Source organism: Tiliqua scincoides, chromosome 1 (genome assembly GCF_035046505.1).
Source record: "Tiliqua scincoides isolate rTilSci1 chromosome 1, rTilSci1.hap2, whole genome shotgun sequence".
Lineage (NCBI taxonomy): Eukaryota > Metazoa > Chordata > Lepidosauria > Squamata > Scincidae > Tiliqua > Tiliqua scincoides.
The window spans coordinates 165581465-165601208 of NC_089821.1; the positions used below are offsets into that span (position 1 = coordinate 165581465).

The following is a 19744-nucleotide window of genomic DNA, read 5'->3' on the forward strand; positions in this document are numbered from 1 at the left end:
ATGCATTACTATGCTATGTGTGTTGCTATTAGTAGCTCAATGAAGACATGTATTATTGAAACATCAAATATTTTTTCCAATGATATCTGATGAGTGCATGCAAATAAAGTTACTTTTAACACAGACAAAGCAAAGGTTTACAACACTGATGGGAACTCAGCTGCTTTCATGGATTTGGACACACAACCTTCAACAACCACCATTATGGGGAGAAATCATCTATTAATCAGAGATCATTAATTAGAAATAATTGTAAGGAAGTCATAACAGGGTAGTTTTGTCTGACTCCATTAACCAAGTGCAGACTCCTTTAGCAAGGTATATTCTTTGTATTTAAGATGGTATACAGCTTACCAGCATGTGCTAATTTTACTGAGAGCAAAGACCAAGTAAAGGAACTACAGCTGTTGTACTTATTAAACTGTGACAGCTGATCTGAGCAATAATAATCTGTGTAGACAATCCTTCCAACTCTTTGTGGATAATTGTTGCCTTCACATCTCCCTGAAATTAATGCCTCTGTTCACTTTGCCAACCCATCATGTTATACAAAACTTACTCTTGAGCTTAGAGATATTTATGACATGGCACACTTTGATCCTTTTGGTATTTCTGCTCTTAAATCAGATATTGTGTTCACAACATGCTTCAGTCTTATGGACTAATGTTTTGACAATATCTCAGGGAAGAGGATTTTGGCAGATCATCTTCCAAGTACTCAAATGGTGGGATACTACACATGTTTACTCAGAAGTAAGTCTCAGTACATTCATTGGGGCTTATTCCCTTGTAACTGTGCTTAGGACTGCAGTCATACTTCTGGAAGTGATACTTCCATTCTACAATCACTGAGAAGTAAAACTACTGCATTTGTAATAGTAGTTCACCTACTTTCTAACAGTTCATGAATTCCTGAACATTCCCAGCACTATTGCAGTCTAGTTCAAACCAGTGATGTATAAACTGCCACAGTCTAGTGTAGTTATGTGCACTTAATTCCAATGGGAATTAATTAGCTTAAGTGCAGCTTTGTTGCTCTGTAAGCTGTTCAACTAGACATGAAGTTTCATTCCCCTCCCCCCACTCCACCCCCAGCCAACACTCCATGTATTGCAAATCTTAACCTACCACTTGAGTGAAATATGCATACATTGTTCAAGAGTGAAGGGAATCCAGCCACAGTTTGGCTTCTATATGAACTCTCTTTGAAAATATCCAACTGCACAAGAGTGAACCATAAAGCAGCATCATTTAACTCCAAAAGTATCCCTCTTTTCCACCCACGTACCTTTCCCATCTCTTATTTCCAGAAACTGAAAACTGAGTGATAGATTTCTGAGGGTGGAAGAAAGCAAGAAGCTATAAAAGGACTCTAGTTAAAGCTGATCTGGTGAGAATACCTATACTGTAGATTTAAAAAAAGAAAACACCCCACCTGATAGGGATGCACAAGCTCCTCAAAGGCTGTGGTCCTAAGCACACTAGAGAGTAAAGCTACAATCCTATCACATTCCTGGGAGTAAACTCCATTGACTATAATGGAACTTACTTCTGAGTAGACAGGCATTGGATGGGGCTCTGCCTGCAATCCTATCCATGCTTGCCTGGGAGTAAGCCCCACTAACTATAATAGGACTTACTTCTGAGTAGACATGCATAGGATTTGGTTGCAATCCTAGCCACACGTTCCTGGGAGTAAGCCCTATTGAGCACAGTGGAACTTACTACCGAGTAGACCTCTCTAGGATTGTGCTATAAATTCCAATTCAAAACTCAGTAGAAGTTACTTTCGAGTACATGTGCTTAAGATTGCGCTGCAGCAGTTCCAGACTATTCGTTGACGGGGGGGGGGGGCGACGCGACTGCCACTATAGAGAGAAAAGCGGCTTGGGAAGAGGGGAGCAATCGGAGCAGTCCCCGTCCTTCCTCTTCCTCCTCCCCCTTGTTTGGTTCCCACTGGCAGGCGCCTGGGGCCCTTGTGAACCCAATCCTATGCGTGTCTACTCGGAAGTAAGTCCCATTAGAGTCAATGGGGCTTACTCCCAGGAAAGCGTGGCTGGGACTGCAGCCTGTGGCTCCTGAAAGGGGAACGAACGCGCGTCCTTTTTCCTTTGGCCTGAAGTCAGCCAGAAGAGGGACCGTTTCCGAAGCGTGAGATTCCTTCCTGCCTCTCTGCACACCGCTTGCTGCTCCGCTCCCTCCCAAGACCTCAACGGGGAGACGCGGAGGTGACCCCCGGCAGACACGGTCTCCTCCTCGCCCCTGGCTGGCGGCCGCAACTTCCTGCAAGTTTCCCGCACAGGGCGCCCCGACCAGGCTGGCTGCAGGACGAGAGGGGCGCGCCCTCCCTAGCGGGGTCTGGGCGGCAGTGGAGCGGGGTAGGAGCCCAAACCAATGCATGGCTCCTCAAAAGCCGGCCTCATTATACTCCAGGGGACTTACTCCCAGGTAAGTATGGCTAGTAGGAGTGCAGCCGAACTGCTCAATCCTATGCATGTCTCCTCGGAAGTAAGCCTCTATGGGACTTGCTCCCAGGTAGGTATGATAGGGGTGCAGCCTAACAGCCCAGTCCTAGGCATGTCTACTCAGAAGTAAGCCTCAGGCTAGTCCATGGGACTTACTCCCAGGTAAGTATGGATAGGAGTGCAACCTAACAGCCCGATCCTAGGCATGTCTACTCAGAAGTAAACCTCAGTCTAATCCATGGGACTTACTCCCCGGTAAGTATGGATAGGGGTGCAGCCTAAGAGCCCAATCCTAGGCATGTCTACTCAAAGTAAACCTCAGTCTAGTCCATGGGACATACTCCCAGGTAAGTATGGATAGGCGTGCAGCCTAAGAGCCCAGTCCTAGGCATGTCTACTCAGAAGTAAACCTCAGTCTAGTCCATGGGACATACTCCCAGGTAAGTATGGATAGGAGTGCAGCCTAAGAGCCCAGTCCTAGGCATGTCTACTCAGAAGTAAACCTCAGTCTAGTCCATGGGACTTACTCCCAGGTAAGTATGGATAGGAGTGCAGCCTAAGAGCCCGATCCTAGGCATGTCTACTCAGAAGCAAGTCCCATTACGTCCAGTGGGGCTTGCTCCCAGGAGCGTGCGTAGGATTGCAGCCGAGAGGCGCGCAGCGGGTGCGAAAGCGCCAGGGGTACTTGCCCAAGTGGGGACGAGGAGGCTGTCCGGGCGCTCGAGCGGTGCTGGAGGAGAGGACTTCCCCGCCACGTTCATCTCCTCCCATGCAGCCAGGCGAGTCCCTCTCTGAACGGCGCACTCAGCCGGGCTCGTGCCAGCAGGCATTTAATCCCCAGGAGCGCGCGCGCCTCCCCGGCAGCCTCGGATGGACAGAGCAGGCAGCGGGAGAGGAGGGCGAGGCGGGCGCCGAAGACGCGCGACTCCTCGGAAAGACAGTGGAGGGAGCAGCAGCGCTGGGCTTGGCTGTGTCAATGCAGCCACGCAGGGAACGAGTGAGGGGAGCGGGAGACTGCAGCGGACCTCCCCATCTGAAGCGCTGTGCTCTCTTTGGCTGGGCGCAGCTGCAGCTCCTTCCTTCTCCAGCCAGACACCAGCAGCTGGCTAGCCACCCAGCCAACTCGCTGCCAGTCTCTCAGTGGCGGGGCTGAGGTATGCCCACGAAGCCACCCTCCCTGCTTTTATAGTCTGAGGCTGTTGTCCTCACGCACCCTGGCCTTGATCCTTCCTTCAGGCTGAAGTTTCTGGCACTGGTGCTTGCAGGGAGGGAATGGGAGTCCAATCCTATGCCTGTCTACTCAGAAGTAAGTCCCATTAGACTCAGTGGGGCTTACTCTCAGGAAAGTGTGGACAGGATTGGGCTGTCAATCACCTTAGAATTTAACATTCTTGCAAGCCATTCTTTGGTAATGCCTCTATAGATTGCATCAGATACTCCAAGGTGTCTATGGATAACTCCCAGTTAAACCCTGGAAGGAACGAATGGAGAAGAGGGAAAAAAGAATGTAAAGAATGAAATGGATCTTCACATCATCCTGTGTGATGATTGTGTTTTTAAAACTTTCAGTTAGGCATGGAGAAGGAAAAAGAAACTAAGAGCCCAATCTTATGCATGTCTACTCAGAAGTAAGTCTCATTATAGTCAAAGGGGCTTACTCCCAGGAAAGTGTGCATAGGATTGCAGCAGGATAGGCCCGATCCTATCCAATTTTCCAGGGCAGGTGCAGCTGAGCCAATGGGGCATGCATTGCATCCTTTGGTGGAGAAGGCAGTCACACATTTGTTCCCTTACCTCCAGACTGCATTGCAGCTGCTCCAGTGCTAGAAAGTTGGACAGGATTGGGCCCTAATTCCAGAGAACCAAGGCTGAATTCATACATATATGTTCATCACTTGTTGCATGTTGCGGCATGGTGGAAACATAGTGGACATCCCAGATCACTGCCAGAGGCATTGCCCAACAAATGAACTGCTAAAATGTAATTCTTTTCCATTTTAGCAGTTCACATGCATTCACAATAACATACGTAGCATTTACACAAGTGTGAACCAGCCCTGGCACTAGTACAGACTGCTGCCATTTCATTTACGAGAATATAGTGAAAAGATGGGGGAAATCCAGCATTTAATCATTGTGCGTAGCACAGGATGATTAAAGAGTGTTAATGGACCTTGAGCAGGGAAAATTCAGTCTCAATTCTGAATGACAGAGCTCAGCCCTTGAGAACAGCAAAGTGATAATAAGGGCACATGTAACTGAGTATTAACCACCATTCCATTAACCACCGACACACATCACAGCTTGCCAACACACATCAAATATAGGAAAACCCAGTGTGCTTGAAGAGGCAGGAAGACTTACTCTCTTCTTAAGAAGCAAACACACAGGCACTTGGGCCTCCTTCCCCACAGGTTTCCCTGGAAAAGAGAAGAGCTGTGGTGGCTGAAAGTCATGTGGTCCAAATGTTGGTTGGCCCTCAGACAGCAAGCAGGGGTAGCCCAAGCCCCAGCATGCCTATGGCACAGATCTGGCCATGCAATGCACCCTCTTCCCAACTACTCCCCAGGCTCTGGAAAATGATCTAGGTCAGGGGTGTCCAAAGTTTTTGGCAGGAGGCCCACATCATCTCTCTGACACTGTGTTGGGAAAAAAAAATTAATTTACATTTAAAATTTGAATAAATTTACATAAATGAATATATTAGATGAACTTATTTGAATGAATGAAGGTCTAGCAATAGCTCAAGGCCTATAAAAGGCCTTGCACAAAGCAAGGCTGGCCTTTCCTTTGCTGCCACTACTGCATCACACACGTGGAACAGCAAGCAGTGGAGGAAGCTCTCATCCCACAACTCACGTGAGAGGTCAAACAGTCACCCTCAACCTGAGAGCAGTTGCTTCCGGCCAGTGCGGGCTCCAGCAAATCTCTGGAGGGCCAGAGGCTCATAGGACACTGGGGGCTCCATGAGGGCCTCATTGAGAGTCCTCAAGGGCCGCAAGTGGCCCCCAGGGCCAGGGCACCCCTGATCTAGTTTGTGGCAGGTTGCAACTTAAGCTTCTGGCAGCTGAGATGTCAGCCAGCAGGAACAGCTACTATCACTGTCATTCTTTCCTGATCACTGCTTTGGAAAGCAAGGGGGGGCGCGGCACGCGCACAGCAGACCCAACAGAGGCCAGGATGTTGGCCAGGTGGGTAGTCAGTGGAAATAGTTGAAAGGCACATGGTATGCACTCCCCCACAGATTACCTCCCCCAGCCCACTGCCTAAGACTTGACACTGACTTGTTACCTGGCCAGCCCTGCTAAAATAGCAGCAGCCACCACCTCAATCCCCAAAGCCTGGGGAATGATTGAGAAAAAAATAGCTTGAATAGTTGAAAAAATAATAATAAATGAAGCCAGAATAAGCAGGCAGGTGGGTGGCCAGCAGAAGCAGTGGGAAGGCATGAGATTTGCATGGGAGAGTCCTCCACTAGTTTGCCACCTCCCACCACCTGAATCTTCCAATCCAGCTCATCTCATGAGCAAACTGGACGAATAAGGTGCTGTAGTCAGTTCCCAGTTCTTTTTTTGCCAAACAAAGACAATCAGCATATTTTTACAAGGATGAGCAAAGCCCCAGAGTAAGCTTTGGACCATCACAAATTATTCACCTGCAAAGCATGGGCCAGAAATGTTAGCACATGGCATATGGCACAGTCTCCTAGCTGACTGCGTCTTTCATTTGTGGTGGCCCAAAAAGCTTATTTTGGAATGTAGAGCCTCAGTTCTTTATTCATCTATATACTTATTGGACATTGCTGGATTGGGGACAATCTGTTAATTTGGGAATTTAACACTGTCCTGTGCAAAAACAAAGTACTGCTTGTGCCTCTCATAGAGGAGGGTCTTCTGGTTGTGTAGGTGCATGGTTTGGTGGTGATCCAAGACTTATTTGGGATACATGGCCCCAGTTCCTAAGAGTTGTCTGAGGGCATCACCTGTCTATGCATTTAGTGCAAAATCAACACTTGGAAGAGGGTTGAATATTGATAAATCTCATAATAATAGTAATAATTTTATTTATACCCCGCCCTTCTCCCCAAAGGGACCCAAGGTGGCTTACAATAGGTTAAAAGCAGATTAAAACATAATTTAACAGATAAAAACATTAACACATTGACAGATAACATAAAAAAAGTAGTCAGATAAAAAGGTAAAAAGAGCATAGAGCAGCAGATCATAAAGGAATCAGGCCTGTAAAAACATACTAAAAGATGTAGAAAAGATGTTTAAAAGGCCATGAACTCAGAAGGCTTGTTTAAACAGAAGGGCCTTCAGGCCTCGCCGAAAAGTCTCAAGAGAGGGAGCCATTCTCAAGTCAAGGGGAAGGGAATTCCATAACGTTGGTGCCACTACTGAGAAGGCCCTATTTCTTTCCGCCGCCCCATGTACCTCCTTAGGCAGCGGCACTTGTAAAAAGGCCTTCTCTGATGACCTAAGAGGACGAGCCGGATTGTACGGAAGTAGGCGATCTCTAAGATACTCTGGCCCAGAGCAGTATAGGGCTTTAAAGATCAAAACTAGCACCTTGAATTGGGCCCGGAAACGAATGGGCAGCCAATGTAGCCCCTGGAGAAGTCAAACCGCCTACCTCCAGTAACCACACGGGCCACCGCATTCTGCACTAATTGCAGTTTCCGAACCGTCTTCAGGGGCAGCCCCACATAAAGGCTCTTCTCATTAGAGAAGTGCCTTCTGATTATACAACTATATGAAAAGTGATAACCCAAAAATTATGTTGTGGTACAACAACCTTCTTACTGTTCCTTCTTCAGGATGTTCATGTAGCACTTAGGGCACAAGCCTAACCAGATCTACTCAAAAGTAAGTCCTATATTATAATGCCATTGTACAAATCTATGGTAAGGCCACACCTGGAGTATTGTGTCCAGTTCTGGTCGCCACATCTCAAAAAAGACATAGTGGAAATGGAAAAGGTGCAAAAGAGAGCGACTAAGATGATTACGGGGCTGGGGCACCTTCCTTATGAGGAAAGGCTATGGCATTTGGGCCTCTTCAGCCTAGAAAAGAGATGCCTGAGGGGGGACATGATTGAGACATACAAAATTATGCAGGGGATGGACAGAGTGGATAGGGAGATGCTCTTTACACTCTCACATAACACCAGAACCAGGGGACATCCACTAAAATTGAGTGTTGGGAGAGTTAGAACAGACAAAAGAAAATATTTCTTTACTCAGCGTGTGGTCGGTCTGTGGAACTCCTTGCCACAGTATGTGGTGCTGGCGTCTAGCCTGGACGCCTTTAAAAGGGGATTGGACAAGTTTCTGGAGGAAAAATCCATTATGGGGTACAAGCCATGATGTGTATGCGCAACCTCCTGATTTTAGAAATGGGTTATGTCAGAATGCCAGATGCAAGGGAGGGCACCAGGATGAGGTCTCTTGTTATCTGGTGTGCTCCCTGGGGCATTTGATGGGCCGCTGTGAGATACAGGAAGCTGGACTAGATGGGCCTATGGCCTGATCCAGTGGGGCTGTTCTTATGTTCTATTTTGTTCAATGAGGCTTACTCTCAGGAAAGTGTGGTTAGGATTGCAGCCTTAGTCTCTGTAACAAACAAGAATGTGAGAACTGGAAATAAACTTTGTGGACAAAGTAGCCTGCAACCATTTCAGGTTGAATAGGCCACCCAGGGCCCAATCCTATCCAACTTTCCAGTGTTGACGCAGACATGCCAACAGGGTGTGCACTCACCCTGTAGTGAGCAGCAGTCATGGAGGCCTCCCTCAAGACAAGGGACCTTTGCTCCCTTATCTGGGAGCTGAATTGTGGTTGCACTGGTGCTAGAGAGTTGAATAGGATTGGGCCCCCAGTCTTTATATGTCTTTGTATGTGTGCTTACGTAGAAGGGAATCTAAAATGCTGACATCAGTCAGGGATATACGAACACACATTTCCATGTTTGTAAAAGAACTGCTATCAGAGTTAAATTTGAGGGGAAGGGGAAATCAGAAACTTTTTAACATTTCAGCTAGTATGAGGAACATGTTTATATTCCTGGGACAAGAATATAGATATCAAAGTTTTCCAAAATTATCCCATATGACTGCAGACCTTTCTCTTCCACGGGTAACTCTTTGATGGCAGAAGCAGATTATATATGCAAAGATCTCTATGCAAGTGCTCCACTCTGAAAAAGAAAAAGCATAAGCTACAGATAACAGGATAGCATGAGAGGCAGTAACTGAGAAACTGTTTTGCAGACTGAGATGATGAACATGAAATAACACCACACACTGCCACCATCAATCTGTCACAAGACAGAAAGTCAGAACAACAAACCCAGCTTTCATAACTAAATATCTCAAAAAGAGTTAGCTATGTCCAGCAACTTATTTGATGCTTATGCTTAAGAGTTAATGTTTAGAAACACGTTCATTTGGGCTCCTACAGAAGAACCTATCCAATTAATATGCAAAGTCATTAAAGTGCTGAGTTGTTTGAGTAGGCATATATCAGAAAGGGTACATATTTTAAGCTGAACTTTTTGTTTTAAATTTTTTAATCAGTTCTTGCCAAATATGCAAACTTTTTTTCTCTTTAATTTGATATTGTTTAACAATCAGATGGGAGATGAGGTGCTAGAAAAACTGAAAATAAAAAACAGCAACAAATAATCGATGTGTCTCCAGATTGCAGCAACAAATAATTGGGGTATCTCTGGAATGCGTATGAATTCACATCCTGATGGTACAAAAGATACAGCACACTTTTTCTAGCACTCTACTTCATTTCAGAATTTTTCTTCTCTTTCTATTTCATCAGCACTGACATAATTAATACAAGTAAAAAGTGGAAATGTCAATACAATTTAAATAGGAAAAATAAAGGTCATATTATATTACATTATAATAATAAAAGGCTCCAATGGAAAACGTCTTGTAGATAAGTAGGACAGTAATTAATTTTCAGAATGTTTCCAGATTTCTACTATTTACTTTTTAATTTAAAAACCTCTCATCAGTTGGTCAGAACAAATAAGAATTGGGTGTATATGAACACACATGCACATATAGACTCACACTGAGAATCTTATCTAGCTGTATCATTTTTAATTAAAATGTTAATACAATTAGAAAATTGGTTTGCATTTCTTATATAGTCTTGGACTTCTGACATTTACAGTTGTAAAGATTTTATATGTAAGTTTCATTAAGGACCCGATTCTCTTGCTGGTCAGTGCCAGTCTCCCACATGCTGCTCCTGCAATGGTTATGGCAAATGTGCCATAAGGCATGCCATGGCAGCTGGGAGAGGAACGATACCTGCGGGAGGCCAGCGCCAGTCAGTGCTGGGCCTCTGCACCAGTTTGAGACTGTGTTGGAAGCCTCAGAAGGCTTTCTAAGTTGTCCTGAATGCCGCATGAGGTTCCATTACATTTGGTAAGTATACGGGCTGGGGGCGGCATATTGCAAAGGGGCAGTATTTTGGACCTGCACCCTGGGCTGTCACAGGGGTCAGGTCCATAACTGATGTAATTACCACAGGACTGCTGATAGACTCAAAACCCTGGGGGAATCATGTGTTGGGACTGACTTTATAAACCAGAGTCTGCACATGGGGCCTTCCACTGCTATTTGCATGACCACGATAACTCTTCTAGGAGCCGCTCAGATCTTGAGTCTCCCAATGGATGTCTCAACAAGGTGTGTAACTTTTAATTGTTTTCATGGTAAAGTACTGTAGATGCAATGCCTTAGATAAGAATACCTCCTTTATGGAAATACTAAAGTACCTCAAGGTGAAAGAGAAACAAAATGCAAAAGAGTGTGAATACAAGCAAAACTGCTCTCTTGTCATGTATCCCATTCTACTTGTAACAGTGTTCCGGGTACAGATTATGTACTCAAGAATTGTTCTAACTAACTGCTTGGACCAATCGTCCACTCTCTTTGAAAGAACGGTCATTATATTTCTTTCTGTTTGAAACAGCACTCCTTGATTAATAAAATAGTAAATGCGAGCAATTTACAGAAAAGAGCAGTTTTACTGCAGATTTTTATAGCCTGCAAAATACAAAGAGATTTTCTACTTAGTGGTAACCGATGTACAAAGAGAATAGCAAATAAAAGGAAATGTTCAATGCCTCCTTAATAATCTCATTCCATTTGTCTAACTCTAATAGCATGAATAATTCCTATCTGGACTGGCACAAAAATAACCCAGATGTGGACTTATTGTTCTGTTCTCTTAAGTTTTAAAATTCTGAAGGAAAAAAGTAAAAGAAAAAATGGATCAGCAGATATTCACCATTTGATAGAGCTATGGCAGCAGCTCTGTAGTGAACCTGGAGTGTTCATTCATTATGAGAACCTTTCAGTGTTCTTTCATTATGAGGCACAGTAATTCAGTTGTTGACAAACAGAAATAATTTATCAATATGAAATTTAGCACAAAATCTGGTAAGGTGTGCAAACTGCCCATATTTTGGATAAATTGGATTTAAAAATAGCTTCATTACAATTCATGTGAACGTCACTTAGTGCCGCTCCAATCAGTGACAGACCACATATGCAACGGTCCATCACTATCCCTGCTTTCCCCCCCTCCCAAGCCTCTGGATTTGAAGGGAGCTGTGCTCCCCACCGGAGATTTTTCTGAACCCCGCAGAGGCTGCATGTATCTGTGTGTGGCCTTTGTGAGGCTCAGAATGTACAGGACACTGTACTGCTGACATAAGTTAGAGCAATGTTTCTCAACCAGTGGTATGGGTAGCACCAGAGGTACTTGTGATGTCTGGTGGTACTTACGGGACCCCTGGACCCTGCCGCCTGGCAGTGAGACCAGGAACACAACAAACAGCATTAGGAGGCCTCAAAGCATGCTTTTCCACACTTGGAAAAAAACCTTCCCATTCACCCTGAGCCTCTTACTGGTGTTGTCATGTTGCATCTGGTCTCCCAACTCAAAAATGGTGGTTGGCAACCTTCAGTCTCAAAAGACTATTGTATAAGCCTACAGCACCCGGTATTGCCAGGCGGTCTCCCATCCAAGTACTAACCAGGCCTGACGCTGCTTAGCTTCTAACAAGATCAGGCATATGCAGGGTAACAGTTGCTGCAGAGTCTATAACTTGCAATGATGCCATCACCAGTTACTTTCAATGGTATTTCAGATAGGTGGACCATGTGAAGTACTATGGCGGAGGACAAAACATTGAGAAACACTGAGTAAGGGAACGGGATTGATCTTCAAAATGGAAACTGAACGTCAGGTGTTTGTTTTTTTCCCTAACTCTGTGGTCTAGGGCTAGGCTATAGCTCAGTGGTGGAATGCCAGCTCAGTGGAATGAAGAAAGCCCAAGAATCAATTTTGGACATCATTAGGAAAGACCCATTTCTGAAGTTTGAAGAGCCTCTGCCAGTCACCATTGACATTACTGAACTAGATGGAATAAGCGTGTGACTCGATAAGTTTAAGGCGTCTGCCTACACTCAAAGGAAAATAAGTTCTGCCTCCAATGTCTGAAGAGCTGTAATTCAATCATTTTCCATCTGATTTATCTGCAGTTCAGAAGGTTCTACCACAAAAGATTATATATAATGACGTTCATGCAGCTAGGACAAACTGTATTGACTGAATAAGGACTGTAAATATAGTAAAATACATCTCAGGTGCACATTTAACCCACTTTGAGAGCAATTGCTGACAAGCCTGCTATAAATTGCCAAATAAATAAGTTAGTACCTACATCCCCATCCATCCAACTATCTGTAAACATGAAGGGAAACCTACTTCTGCACACACAATACCCCAAGATGAATTGGACACATTTTATCATAACTTGCAACACATTTTTTTCTAAATATCAATCCACGTCTCTAACATACATTGAGACTGCATGCCCATATACACTTACCTGGGAGAAAATCCCATGAAACGCAGTGGGACTTACTTCTGAGTATATATGCATAGGCCTGTACACAAAGTATTTTTCTTTGTTCTTTCTGACAAGGTTGCAACTCATATTGTTTGAATTTTCATCACCACCCATTGTTACTCATTCTGTATTCTTTACAGTGCAAGGAGAGGAATTAATTTCAAACAAAAACGTTTTACATTTCAGAGAAATGTTAACTTGCCTCTAATAATGGCCTGGATTAAATCTTGTTTTCAAGGTTGGAATTTGCAATGTAAATCACAAAATTTACTGTAACTATTCAAGCATTAGCTTCTATATAGATTTCCTATAAATGACCCTTACATTTTTAATGTTATTTTAAGTACGCCATTTCCATACATTCCTATGATTGATTTGCCTTTCAGGTTAGTTGTCTCTGCCACTTAGCCAGATGTATTACAGAGAGAATCTTTCTGCAATTGCACAGACTGAATTGCCTCCCCCCTGCCCCACCAATAATGCTTCTTCTCCCCACTCTCTGAGTATTGCTGCCATGCCACTTCCATTCCAAGCTTGTTGCTGGTAAGAGGCTAAGACTGATAGTGAAAGAACATAACTGAAGGACAATATGATGTCTCAGTGACTACCAAGATCCATATCTGGGTTCTACACCCGCATAGTGTGTAACATGCAGGTGACCTTCTGGCAGCTCAGTCTCTTGAGCCAAGAGTAATCCCTGTGATGAAGCCACTACATGTTTGGTGTTTGAGCATCTGAGAGATAACCTCTTACTCCTGTAGGAGATGCAGTGGACAGAGTCACTCATTATTAAAAGCAGGTTCCTGCAAGAAAGCTGTGCTTGGTTCTTGCTGTGCATTTTTCTTATAATCCGGTCTATGAGAGTCAGGCAGCCCCATTACCAATTTATTACTTGCATTTTATACCAACTTAGAATTCAGTGAAATGGCCAGAAAGATATTGACCGTGTCAATTACACTGTACCAACAGGAGCCAGCAGCCATAGCTGCAGTTATCACATTGTACATGGCCATTACTGGAGTGAAGTGAATGGAGTGTTGTAGGAGTTCCAGGGGCCTGGAAGTCTAATGTAATCTCTAGTATGTACATTCTGCCTAGAGGATGGACCATGGAGCCGGGGGGGGGGGGGTGTGTGTGTGTAGAATTGCAAATGTTTTTATCTGAACAAGCTCCTTGCTCCAATAAGTAATTTGAATGCCTTCCCTGCAGCAGTGGGATATGTACTGCCAAGGGGGGGGGGGATCAATCCCTCATTCAAAGCAAAGCAAATAATTGCACCTATGCCTTATTTTAGACTCATCCTAGAGATAAATCCTATTTCCAAAAATTGATAGGAGGAAGTTTCAAAGAAAGTCCTCAAATTCTTGGCACACAATAACTTTCCATGTACTCTTTTAACTTATTGAGTTAGAACGGTATGTGTTTTCTTCCAGGGGCAGGAAACACTGGCAATTGTGGAACATTTTAAACTTATGTGAGAAATGAAGCTTGAAGAAAGACCAATTACAAAATAGTCCGCAAGATGCTAAGATAGAAAGTATGTGAAGCAGTCCAATAGAGATTCAGTAGACGGATACTTCAATGAGTTACATTTTCAGTGTATAAAGATGCTTGAATTTCTTTGATTGATTGACTCACAGGGGTAACCAAATTGGTAAGGTACTTACTGATTAGCTAGACCTGCACAGCCTTGACCTTTGTGTCATTTCACATTTTATTTCAGTTTCACATTTTGCTTTCTGTAGAAGGGCTAATCCTGCTGCTGCATTATCAAAAGAGGAAGAAAAAAAGTATTGCTAAGGCCAGCAAGTGTCTGAGACTATCCACAGATCTTCCATAACACTCATCCTTCATGAACAGATATGATGTTTGACCTTGGACTTTCATTCTTCAAAGGAGTGTAGGCAAGGTGGGCAGCCTCACATTCCTGTCTGCGCCACTCTGCTACCTGCTTTAGCTCTTAGATGTGAGTGAGGTGAAACCTCCTGATTAAGCACATTGTCCTTGCTGCACTTTTGATCCTGATTGTGCCCTCTCCATCCACAGGCTATTTTTAGTTAAAACTTCAACTGAAAGCCAATGGGAATTGTGTAACTAGAACCAAAACTGCAGCAGGGGCAAATTGCTAAAGCTTCCCAGCCTGCCACGTTTTACAATCAACCACTTGCTATTTATAAATAAAACTCATCCCCCATCCAGCTACTTGTATTAGGTCCAAGTCTAGATGGACTCAGAGCCCACTCCTATCCTTCTCCGTCCACTCCCCACTGGTGCAGCTATGCTGAAAAGAGCACCTTGAATCCAGCAAGGAGGGTGGATTGGGGGCTTCAGAAGGAAAAGCAGATTTACCCCTTGTAAACCTCCTGCTCCAAAATGAGTCAGACCTGCAAAAGCTCTGTACAAGGAAAAGGGGGTGGGGGAGGCTGCCGCCATTACCACTGGATGCACACACATACACCCCAGATTGTCCCCCCCCATCCCTGCCCAGGTTCATCCCTTCCCTGTCCCCACTGCTGCCTTACTTGCTCTGGCAGCAGCAGCAGGGTCTAGCAAGTGCTGCCCCATCTTGTAACAGTACTACCAAAATGGCCACTGATGGGGCCATCTGTGTGCTGTCAGTGGAACTCTAGGCTGTTGCTGCAAAGTGCTCTGGCTGGCAGCCCAACCATACGATTGGGCTGTCAGTGCCCTTGCAAATCAGGTCTGCTATAGGCAGTTTTTCCCACCACCAGGTGGCTACAATTTTGAGAGCTATAATGTCCTGTAGGAGTCTAGCTTGTTACAAATAGTCAATAAGGGCCAAATCCTATCCAACTTCCCAGTGCCTATGCAGCCACAATGCAGCACCGAGATAAAGGAACAAATGTTATCTTGAGGAGGCCTCTGTGACTGCCCCCACCACTGCAGGATGCAGCACGTGCCCCATTGGCACAGCTGCATCAACATTGGAAAGCTGGATAGGATTGGGCCCTTAACACTATTTTCCCTGGAAAATGGCATTCCTGGAGGGGGGGCAAAACAGTGTCTTCAGGCGCCCAGGTGCCCATGTAAAGTGGCTCCTCTCCCTCCGCTTCTAAGCCATTTGGGACGGCAACAGCAAAACAGAAGAGGCTTGGAAGCAGAAGTGGAGGTGCTGCTTTACGCTGGCTTCAAAGCACCTGAAGACACTATTTTGCCCCCTTCCAGGAACACTTCTGTCAACAGGGTTGGCTATGATTGGCTGTTATTTCAGAAATGGCTGAGAGAACACATGCAGATTTGTGTTCTAGAATCTTTGTTCATCTCACACACACACACACACACCAACACACGACCAATTGTTAATTATATTGAATAATCAAGAGAAGAAAGCAACTTTATGCATATTTATCACCAATGTGGAAACTGAGTAGGCAATGTTTCAGTATGGTGACTGAAATCCTGTAACTGCAGAACTCAAACATTTGTTAAAGTGATTCTTGCATAAAATCTTTAAGAAATTCCCCACAGCATACATTGCATAGTACAGATCAGTAACTTGGCTAATATTAATGAGAAACTGTAGGGTTATTGCCTCACTGATGTCTGCCAATCCAAAAACAACAAGTGGGAACAGGAAATGAATAGGACTTTCCCTGACTAGGTACTAAAGTCAGTTTAGACTTCTTTTCCATTTGTCCACATTTGCATCACCACACAAATCCAGGCCACAGAAAAAGACTTGACCTGCAAACTTGTACTCAGTCCAGGTCTGTAAATCTCACTGAGTTCCCTTTCACATTGTAATTCCCTAGAATTGCAGCCCTTATGTGCAATGTGGGTTTGTGAATCATTCTAACTTTCCTAGATGCAGGAAATGCAAATTACTGAGGAAAAATGTCTCATGTGCAAGATGGAATAAATTGCTGAATTAAGTTAACTCTCCAGCCTTTCCCTTCTTTTCCATAAAGTGAATGGTTTGTTTTAATTATAAGCAGCCTGCATTTACTCAACAATTTCATTAAGAAACATACATCCTTCAACAGCTATAAACCTTCTTGCTATGCAAATGTATTCCCTCCTTCCCACACATTACTCCATCTAAGACTTTCATCAGAACTGTGACTTCCCAGAGGAACACACAACCACTGTTTTTCTCCTTCCATTTTTTTGTTTAGTAACCCACTTCACGATCTTCTTACCAGGTGTATGTCACAGTTATTCCTATTTATCCTCACATCTTTGTTGGGTTAGGTATCATTTAAGCTTTCTGGAGCCAAACTATTTATCACCATGGCAGACTCATCATTTTAAGGGCTCATGTGTCACAATCACCTATAAAATAAAGAATGTGGGTGGGACGTGTATGTCAGATTTTAAGAGCAAAATGGATGGAAAGGGTCACAGTAGAGCCCTCTCTCCATCTGTGACTTGTGTCTCTGCATTCTATTCCCTGAGCTGACTTTTTTTCCCCCTCAGCTATTTTCACTTTTGGAATTGGGAGCATGGCTGAGGGATAGGCTGCAGTAAAATAAGCAGGAGGAGGGTTCAACATCTTCGCTCTCAAATTGAACCCTTGGGCCCATTTATTCGTGAAGCAGGACAGCATTTACAGGGAAGGTCTGTGAACATCACCTCTAGACTGGCCCTAAATCAAACAGTTACTGTCGTTGGCCCTTTAGTGGAGATGCTCAATAGGACAATTGTAAGTAACAGAAATAGGTGCCTCCTATGCATAAGGAATAGATGTCTGGTGGGCTTCCTGTGCACTTCCCTTGACAATTTACCTCTCAGTAACTCACAGCTTTAACATAAAATGGTTTCAATTAGGAAGCATTTCGTGTGATGTAATGCCAGTTATCTAAAAGTGGTTGGCAACCTTCAGTCTTGAAAGACTGTGGTATAAGCCTACAGCACCCGGTATTCTGGGCAGTCTCCCATCCAAGTACTAACCAGGCCTGACCCTGCTTAGCTTCCAAGATCAGACAAGATCAGGCATGTGCAGGGTAACAATAATGTCAGTGGTTCTTGAGATATGGCTAGTTTCAACAATACAAATTATCACTTTACTTTGAATCGGGTGTTGAGTTTTATCTTGAATCATATTCTGGTGATGAATATGAACTCACCTTTCATAGCCTTTGAGCAGAATTAGCTTGATTAAAAAAAAGCACTCCTTGAGAAAAGACAGGAATGGGGAGAGACTGCAGCTCAATGGTGGAGCACAAGCATTACATGTACTAAGTCTCAAGTTCAGTCCCTGACATCTAACAGAGCTAAGAACACAAGTCTGAAAGCCTTGAAAGCTGCCAATAGTGAATGTGTAGACAATACTAAGCTAGATGTGCCAATGGTCTGATCCAGTATTAAGCAGCTTCTTGTAGGGGATTATTCCAAGACACTACCTGTAAACACCATTTCTGAAAAGAAGCTAAGAGATACGGAACATAAAACTCAACAGGACTATAAGTAACGAATTCACTATTCAGACACTGAAGTAAAACTGTTATAATCAAGGGGAAAAAGCCACATGGCTGATTTTTATAGTTTTTGGGAAAGAAAATTACAAAGTTTTCCAAACTTGAAAAAAAACATCAGTTAAGGAGAATTCACAACTCAAAATTTTCTAGAAAGAAACGTCAGCTACAGTTTGACTGCCAGGGCAGATCCATAGGTCTGTGCCAACTATATCAACGAACAATCCCAACTGAGGCTTTAAGAAATTTTCCTATTGATCTCAGAACAGGTAAACAAGACTGTAACCTTAAAAACAATTCCTGATTGTGTCTGTGGGAGAACTTGTAAACATTTCTTATGTGTTTTCTTTCAGAGACAGAAAATATTGGCAATTGTTGTGGAACATTTTAACCATTTGAGAAATGAAGCTTGAAGGAAGACTAGTTATAAAAGAGTCAGCAAGATACTGAGATAGAAAGAATATGAAACCAGAAAATAGAAATTCAGTAGATGGACATTTTCAATTAATGTTTTCAGTGTATACAGATGCTTAATTTCACTGATTGACACTTGGGATGTCCAAATTGGTGAGGTGCTTACTGATTAGCTAAGGCCCTTAACTTGAGTACATAAAAAAATCCAAGGTTTTGGCAGTGGCAGACCTCCTCTCGAGGCACCCTGGGGCATAGCCATCTGCTAAGCCACCCTCCACACACACAAAGCTCCCCCCACTCACCTGAAGTGAAACGGAACCTCATGTGACTCCTGGACTGACCGGAGAAGCCATCTGATGCTTCCCCACAATCTTAAACTATGCTTCCAGCCAAAAGGAAGCATAGTTTCCAACCATGTTGGGAGCCTCATTAAGGCTTCCTGTTCACTCCTGGAGGCATGTGGGTCCTGCGTCTGGGGCGTTTGTCCCATGCATGGAAGGTCTGCTACTGGGTTTTGGGTATGGGAGAGCACCAGACTTGGCCTAATAAGTCAACAATTTATTGCTTCCAACTCACTAGTTGCACTGCACCTGATAAGTCTAGAGAGAATCACACAATAGGTTTTCTCCCCATAAGCATCTGAAAGCTAAAGTAGGTAGCAGAATGGTGCAGACATTAATGTGCAGGCACTCTTTGGAAGAATGAAACTCTTCTCCAACATATGATGAATGGGGAAGGTTCACTCTTCAGCTGCAATGTCCAGCACATATAGTTAATCCACTTACAGCAATGTTTGCAATTTACTTGCAGCTGAGTGGGGAAACGGAAATGAGAGGGCTGTGGGGAGGTAACATGATATTTTTATAGATCAGTAATGATGGATGGGATGCTGCAGTACTAAGCTAATACTATGGAATGTTGAGCCGATTTTTCTGGGGGAAAAACAAGTGATGGGAGGTGTTTAATCACTTGCAGGAATGGCCAAACAGATCTGCCACTGCCCCTGCTGTTGCAATAAACAAGAAGGCACTCACCTTGTTCCTTCTCATGTAATCCTTTAAGTCAAACAGGAAGTGCAGATCATGCTGGGAACTCCTGGCAAGCCCCATGCTTTGATTTCATTAAAAGCTGCTTCTGTGTGAGGGCAGGAGCAAAGTGAATGGGTAGGGAAGTGGATGCTAATGATCTGCTTCCTGCTTACCAGAGTAGGCCAAATCAATGAGGCTTGTTCTGTGATGGGCTGGAGAGAGGAAGAAGTAGACAGGGTGCATTTGCTACTTCCCTTGATCTGCCATGAGCTACATCATGCGTTTCATGCTGGGTCAGCCCTGACTACTTGGTTCCTGCATTCATATAACCTTTTTTCTCACTTGCTTTTAAAAAGCAAAATGAAAATATGGGCATGAAAACAGCTTTGCCAGCAAAATCAGAAACTGAACATCTGTTTGGTCTCAAACTATAACAATCTGCAGTGTCTTGTATG

At 44.0% G+C, this 19744-nt stretch overlaps 1 protein-coding gene across 2 annotated transcripts in view; it reads right to left on the reverse strand.

The window, feature by feature from the left end:
* Positions 1–19360, reverse strand: part of SNTG2 (syntrophin gamma 2) — a 272584-nt gene extending 253224 nt beyond the window's left edge. The window contains exon 1 of one of the 2 annotated variants that reach the window (XM_066640310.1): positions 19296–19360. In XM_066640310.1, coding sequence (XP_066496407.1) covers positions 19296–19310 — 15 coding nt within the window. In that variant the 5' untranslated portion in view covers positions 19311–19360. Of the gene's footprint in view, positions 1–3154; positions 3227–19295 lie in introns of those variants that run through there. The other variant, XM_066640309.1, reaches the window with a different exon arrangement.
* Positions 19361–19744: the final 384 nt, after the last annotated feature.